The sequence below is a fragment of the Salvelinus sp. IW2-2015 genome, unplaced genomic scaffold (genome assembly GCF_002910315.2).
Source record: "Salvelinus sp. IW2-2015 unplaced genomic scaffold, ASM291031v2 Un_scaffold2430, whole genome shotgun sequence".
NCBI classification, from domain to species: Eukaryota; Metazoa; Chordata; class Actinopteri; order Salmoniformes; family Salmonidae; genus Salvelinus; species Salvelinus sp. IW2-2015.
Window position 1 is genome coordinate 105,873 of NW_019943751.1, and position 7,609 is coordinate 113,481.

The following is a 7,609-nucleotide window of genomic DNA, read 5'->3' on the forward strand; positions in this document are numbered from 1 at the left end:
ACATCGACGGGGCGGCAGTGGAGCAGGTCAACAGCTTCAAGTTCCTCAGTGTCCAAATCACTAAAGACTTAAAATGGTCCAAACACACACACACACAGTCGGTTGAAAAAGTTTGGCATGGGCCTTCAAATCCTGAAAATGTTCTACAGCTGTTCCATTGAGAGCATATTGACTGGCTGCGTCACTGCGTGGTATGGCAATAGCACCGCCCTCGATCGCATGGCGCTAGAGATGGTTGTGCGGACAGCCCAGTATATCACTGGGGCCGAGCTCCTTGCCATCAAGAAGGCCCTGAAAATTGTCAAAGACCCCAACCACCCAAGCCATAAACGATTTTATTTGCTGCCACACTGCAAGAGGTAACGAAGTCTGGCACCGACAGCCTATTGAACAGCTTCTATCCCTAAGCAATACGACTGATAAATAGCTAACAAAATAGCTACACTGACCAAGTTTACCTTGTATCTTTATTGACCTTTTATTTTCTCTATGCACTCTCACAGGCCCTACACACTCACACACACACTCCATCATCTGCTCACTTTAATCACTCACATACATTTATACTCGCATACAAGCTGCTGCTACTCTGTTTAACTTATATCCTGTTGCCTAATCACCTTACCCCTATACATATCTACCTCCATCACTCCAGTAACCCTGCACATGTAAATATGGTTTTGGAACTGACTTTTTAAATATTTCCTGTATATTGTATGCTTACTTACCTACTTTATTGTGTATTCATATTTCATTTTTTTTTTTTGTCTTTCATGCCTTGTTTGAGCAGCCACATACGGCACAGAAATTGACCATGGTGATGAATCAAGTAGTTTTAGGCACTGTTATCATGTAGCTTGGGGTAGCTTCTCAACTGTTGTTGTCGGAAGAGTTGATGTGGTGGTCTTCCAACATGGTCGCCAGAAGGCGTCGTATGTCACCTGGCAACCCTCTATACCAACCAGTACCAGATCAATGTGCAGCGGTACAAGGTATGATATGATGCACGTATCTCCGTTCCCACCCTGCTTTAGTTCCAGTGAAGTACCTGACCCAGCTCGTGTATCAGGGATAGTGCATGATCCATCACATTCAGAATTCTGAGCAATCTACCTACATGGGAATACAGTGAGCTCCAACAGTATTGGGACAGTGATACATGTTTTCTTGTTTTGACTCTGTACTCCAGCACTTTGGATTTGAAATGATACAATAACAGAGGCATAAAAATCATACCCCCCCACCCCCCCAAATGCTAACCAGCCCTGTTATTGTTATTGTAACCTCTGCTTCCAACTCATACCCTCAAACACATAGATCCCCTGAATGCAGCTCACTCTCCAGATCACAATCACCTGAATTCTAATCGACTGTTTACACACCTGTATGTCATTATCACACACTATTTAGTTCAGTTCTTTGCACCCCATCACTGTAAGGTATTGTTTGTTTTGGGACACATGCCTTTCAGAGCTCTGGGTTTCCCCATAATTTACTTCTCCCGTGCATGATAGTTTTTGCCTGCTTCACTAACGAAGCCTTTTGCCTTTTCCCTGCCTTGTACTTTAGCCTATTGGATTTCCTGTTATTTACCTATTGCCTGATCTCCCGGACTACGTTACTATCCTTTTCCCTGCCTGTACTGTTGCCCTTTTGGACCCCCTGTGTATGACCTACTGCCTGCCCCTGGACCCAGCTACCTGCCTCCTCCTGTGGTCCTTTGCAATAAACACCTGCTGCGCCCTGCGCTTGAAACCAGCTCTCTGTCTACCCTCGTGTTCATTACAGTCACTGTATGGTGAGAGGTTAGCATGTCTTGGGGGTATGATATTTGTGCCTCTGTAACTTTCTCACTCATCATTATTCCCGATTAATTCAGGATTATCTGTAATCATAGTAGCCTCCACATTAACGTAGAAGTGTTTATAATATAACATTCTATTATTATCTACAATAATAGTGACTCAAATGACACAATACATTATTTACCATTCAATTATATTGGGCAAACAGCAAATGCCTCCAACAAGTTTGTAGAGTCACAAGCTAGATGTAGTCATTGTGTGCTAGGAATATGGGACCAAATAAGAAACTTTCGACCACTTTAATACACATATAAATTAATACTTTTGGTCCCACAAATTGGGGGACTACAGTTGAAGTCGTAAGTTTACATACACTTGGAGTCATTAAAACTTGTTTTTCAACCACTCCACAAATTTCTTGTTAACAAACTATAGTTTTGGCAAGTCGGTTAGGACATCTACTTTGAGCATGACACTAGTAATTTTTCCAACAATTGTTTACAGACAGATTATTTCACTTATAATTCACTGTATCACAATTCCAGTGGGTCAGAAGTGTACATACACTAAGTTGACTGTGCCTTTAAACAGCTTGGAAAATTCCAGAAAATTATGTCATGGCCTTAGAAGCTTCTGATAGGCTAATTGACATAATTTGAGTCAATTGGAGGTGTACCTGTGGATGTATTTTAAGGCCAACCTTCAAATTCAGTGCCTCTTTGCTTGACATCATGAGAAAATCAAAAGAAATCAGCCAAGACATCAGAAAAAAAGTGTAGACCTCCACAAGTCTGGTTCATCCTTGGGAGCAAAAGCCTGAAGGTACCACGTGCATCTGTACAAACAATAGTACGCAAGTAAAAACACCATGGGACCACGCAGCCGTCATACCGCTCAGGAAAGAGACGCGTTCTGTCTTCTAGAGATGAATGTACTTTGGTGCGAAAAGTGCAAATCAATCCCAGAACAACAGCAAAGGACCTTTTGAAGATGCTGGAGGAAACAGGTACAAAAGTATCTATATCCACAGTAAAACGAGTACTATATCGATATAACCTGAAAGGCCGCTCAGCAAGGAAGAAGCCACTGCTCCAAAACCGCCATAAAAAAGCCAGACTACGGTTTGCAACTGGACATGGGGACAAAGATCGTACTTTTTGGAGAAATGTCCTCTGGTCTGATGAATCAAAAAAATAACTGTTTGGCCATAATGACCATCGTTTTGTTTGGAGGAAAAAGGGGGAGGCTTGCAAGCCGAAGAACACCATCCCAACCATGAAGCATGGGGGTGGCAGCATCATGTTGTGGGGGTGCTTTGCTGCAGGAGGGACTGGTGCATTTCACAAAATAGATGGCATTATTATGAAGGAAAATTAGGTGGATATATTGAAGCAACTTCAAAAGACATCAGTCAGGAAGTTAAAGCTTGGTCGCAAATGGGTCTTCCAAATGGACAATGACCCTAAACATACTTTCAAAGTTGTGGCAAAATGGCTTAAGGACAACAAAGTCAAGGTGGCCATCACAAAGACCTCAATCCCATGGAAAATTTGTGGGCAGAACTGAAAAAGCGTGTGCGAGCAAGGAGGCCTACAAACCTGACTCAGTTACACCAGCTCTGTCAAGAGGAATGGGACAAAATTCACCCAACTTATTGTGGGAAGGTTGGGGAAGGCTACCCGAAACGTTTGACCCAAGTTAAACAATATAAAGGCAATGCTACCAAATACTAATTGAGTGTATGTAAACTTCTGACCCACTGGGAATGTGATGAAAGAAGTAAAAGCTGAAATAAATCATTCTCTCTACTATTATTCTGACATTTCACATTCTTAAAATAAAGTGGTGATCCTAACTGACATAAGACAGGGAATTTTTACTCGGATTAAAAGTCAGGAATTGTGAAAAACTGAGTTTAAATGTATTTGGCTAAGGTGTATGTAAACTTCCGACTTCAACTGTATGTACAAGAAGTGATGTAATTTCAAAACGGTTCACCCGGTATGGATGAAAATACCCTCAAATTAAAGCTGACAGTCTGCACTTTAACCTCAATAATGCTCACAGGCAACTATACATAGACGAGATCCCACAAATCATAATAGGAAAATGGCTACCTAAATATGATCCCCAATCAGAGACAACGATAAACAGCTGCCTCTGATTGGGAACCATACTAGGCCAACATGGAAATATAATACACCTAGATGACCCACCCTTAATCACACCTAACCAACATAGAGAATAAAAGCTCTCTTTGGTCAGGGTGTGACAGTTTCATCAGGTATTTCTCTATTCACTAAGTCAGACATAATCACTTTTACCATGTAACCTCATAAATACCCGGTAAACAGACTGTAAACTGAGTCATCCTGATTTTACACAGTCATCTCCTTAAGTCTCCACCCCTTCCCCTTTGTCTGACAGCATAAAGAGGGAAGGAACCACAGTGTACCTGCATCACCATAGTGGGACAACGTGACAACAGAACCTTCCTCCTTCTAGCAGTCATACTGTAGTAGAACGACAGTAAACGCTTGGTTTCTTCTGCACCATTCTGCTTCTGTAGGTGTACTGATAGCACCCTACCATCTACTAAACCTGCCAACCAACCTTCAGTTCCCATCACCTCTCCTTCCACCTGCAGAGAGAGAGAGAGAGAAAAAAGAGGAAAAGCAATCACCTTAAGAAAGGGAGAGAAGGCAGTTATCATGGATACGAGGAAGCACCTGTGTTCCCTGGCCCGTATGGTGCTGCCTGCCCTTGGCTTTGTCCTCATCTGTGTGGGGACCTACCTGATGTCCCTCCACAATGCCTACAACAGCTCCCTGCGTTACATCCTGGCCTACGTCCTCATTGCCTGTGGCTTATGGTGCCTCCTCACCGGGGTCTTCTGGACCATCTGCCATGGCATGAAGAGGAAGAGGCAGCACCAGAGGAGCAGGCGCCACCACACCGCTGCACACATCCATGTCTACACCGTTGACAGGTACGCCTCTGCTCTCTCACTCACCTGGCGACAGATTCAATTAGTACTTATATACTGAACAAAAAATATATAAATTCAACATGCAACAATTTCAAAGATTGTACTGAGTAAGTTCATATGAGGAAATCAGTCAATTGAAACACATTAATTAGTCCCTAATCTATGGATTTCACAACTGGGAATACAGATATGCATCTGTTGGGAAACAGATACCTAAAAAAAAGTGGCCTCAGGATAATACCTTGGATCTTTTATTTCAGCTCATGAAACATTGGACCAACACTTTACATGATGCGTTTATATTTTTTATCATTGTACATCATTCATATTTTCCATTTATTGAATAATTAATTTGAGACTTTTACAGAGACTGATACAGCATCTATATATTCCTATTTGGTACACAAGACTATGGGTTAGGGCATTGCCGGATAGCTGTCAAAATGTTTATAAACTGAACTCATAATACGGTTTCTTAACATAGGCCCTTACATATGATATTTGTTGTAAAATGTACTGTACGCCTCATTCCTTTCAACAACACACCTGGAATGTGTCTGTTGTTCTCTGCAGACCCAGCTTCCACCTTCCTTCATATGAGGAGTCTCAGCAGAACCACATCTCTGCTACTGCAGCTGCAGCTTACTCTGTGCTGGGGCTCTCTGAAGATGGCCTGAGGTTCAACCTGGCCCCCCCTCTGTACACCCAGGACATCTCTGAGGCCCCAGATGACACCTTCAACCATGAAGATCCACCTGCTTACTCTGAGATGGCCATGCAGACACACAGGGAGCCACAGGGGCTTCCGCAGCAACCAGAACATTCCCGCTTGGACAGAGTTCCATGTCCTGAGCTGGACGGTCGATAGGTGGTGGACTCTGGAAGGTGATGACATCACCTTTGTGTACTGTTTAAAACTAGTGTCTCCCTGCCTGACCTTTGACCTCTGACCTTTCAGGAGATGTAAACGGCATGGCCCTTTCAGCTCAGAGAGAGGTATGGCAGCAAAGCCTGCTGCTCCTGGCATCATGGTTGTCTGGAGAACGGAGACAGGTGGGAGTGATAGCTAGGAATGAGACTGTCTTGAGCTTTTGCTGAGACCCGAGATACTATGTGCCTGAAAACATCTTTGCTGTCTCATATGTGGCTGAACGGTAGTAACCTATAGCAACAGGTAGTACAGTGAGCTACAGGTTGATCAAGACAAATGTCTACAGAATGCTAGTGAARGATGACAGTCTAGGTATGGATGTCTCTATAAATCTGATGCACTTTAAAATACACAGACCTGCTTGTTTTTGCTCGTTGTTGGATGTGACTCTGAGTATATTGGTACACTATATATACAAAAGTATGTGGACACCCCTTCAAGTTAGTGGATTTGGTTATTTCAGCCACATTCGTTTCTGACAGGTGGATAAAATCAAGCACACAGCCATAGGATGTCACCTTTCCAACAAGTCAGCTGGTCAAATTTCTGCCCTGCTAGAGCTTCCCCAGTTAAATGTAAGTGCTGTTATTGTGAAGTGGAAACGTCTAGGAGCAACAACGGCTCAGCCGCAAAGTGGTAGGCCGCACAAGTTCACAGAATGGGACCACTAAGTGCTATAGCGCATAGCTACCAAGTTCCAAACTGCCTCTGGAAGCAACATCAGCACAAGAACTGCTCATCGGGTGCTTCATGAAATGGCTTTCCATGGACGAGCAGCCGCTCACAAGCATAAGATCACCATGCGCAATGCCAAGCGTTGGCTGGAGTGGTGTAAAGCTCGCCGCCTTTGGACTCTGGAGCAGTGGAAACTCATTCTCTGGAGTGATGAATCACACTTAACCGTCTGGTAGTCCAACGGACGAATCTGGGTTTGGTGGATGCCAGGAGAACGCTACTTGCCCCAAAGCACAGTGCCAACTGTAAAGTTTGGTGGAGGAGGAATAACGGTCTGGGGCTGTTTTCAGGGTTCTGGCTAAGCCCCCTAGCATACAATGACATTCTAGACGATTCTGTGCTTCCATCTTTGTGGCAACAGTTTGGGTAAGGCCCTTTCCTGTTTCAACATGACAATGCCCCCGTGCACAAAGCGAGGTCCATACAGAAATGGTTTGTCGAGATCGGTGTGGCGGAACTTGACTGGCCTCCACAGAGCCCTGACCTCAACCCCACTGAACACCTTTGGGATGAATTGGAACGCCGACTGAGAGCCAGGCCTAATCGCCCAACATCAGTGCCCAACCTCACTAATGCTCGTGTCTGAATAGAAGCAAGTCCCCGCAGAAATGTTCCAACTTCTAGTGGAAAGCCTTCCCAGAAGAGTGGAGGCTGTTATGGCAGCAACGGGGGAACCAGTTCCATATTAATGCCCATGATTTTGGAATGAGATGTTCGACAAGCAGGTGTCCACATACTTTTGGACATGTAGTGTATCTGTTTACAAAGAGCACTGTACAGTACGTTAACATCACAACGTTGTACATGGAGTTGTATTGTACTCGTATATTGTCTGTGTTCTGCAGCCACTGAGAGCTTTCATAAGCAAAGAATGTTTATCAAAAATAAAATATATTTTATCATAAAATCTGTGATTCTCTATGAATCTGTTACATCTGCCCAGCTGAAACTTTCTCCACATTCATGTACTTTTCACAACAATCAAACTCATCAATAAAAGAGGGGCTGAAGATTTAGGTCTCAGATTACGTAACTTGATAAACACACACACACGCAGCCTCTAGTCGGCTCATTCAAACCCTCTGCTCTCCACTGCAACTCACCCAGCCTCTAGTCGGCTCATTCAAACCCTCTGCTCTCCACTGCAAC

The 7,609-nt window shown here is 43.8% G+C and overlaps 1 protein-coding gene across 1 annotated transcript; it reads left to right on the forward strand.

The window, feature by feature from the left end:
• Positions 1-4,281: 4,281 nt before the first annotated feature.
• Positions 4,282-7,603, forward strand: LOC112073937 (transmembrane protein 252). Its single transcript, XM_024141174.2, has 2 exons — positions 4,282-4,794; positions 5,368-7,603. The coding sequence occupies exons 1-2, from the start codon at positions 4,517-4,519 to the stop codon at positions 5,660-5,662; spliced, it is 573 nt and encodes a 190-aa protein (XP_023996942.1). The 5' UTR covers positions 4,282-4,516; the 3' UTR covers positions 5,663-7,603.
• The last annotated feature ends 6 nt before the right edge of the window (positions 7,604-7,609 follow it).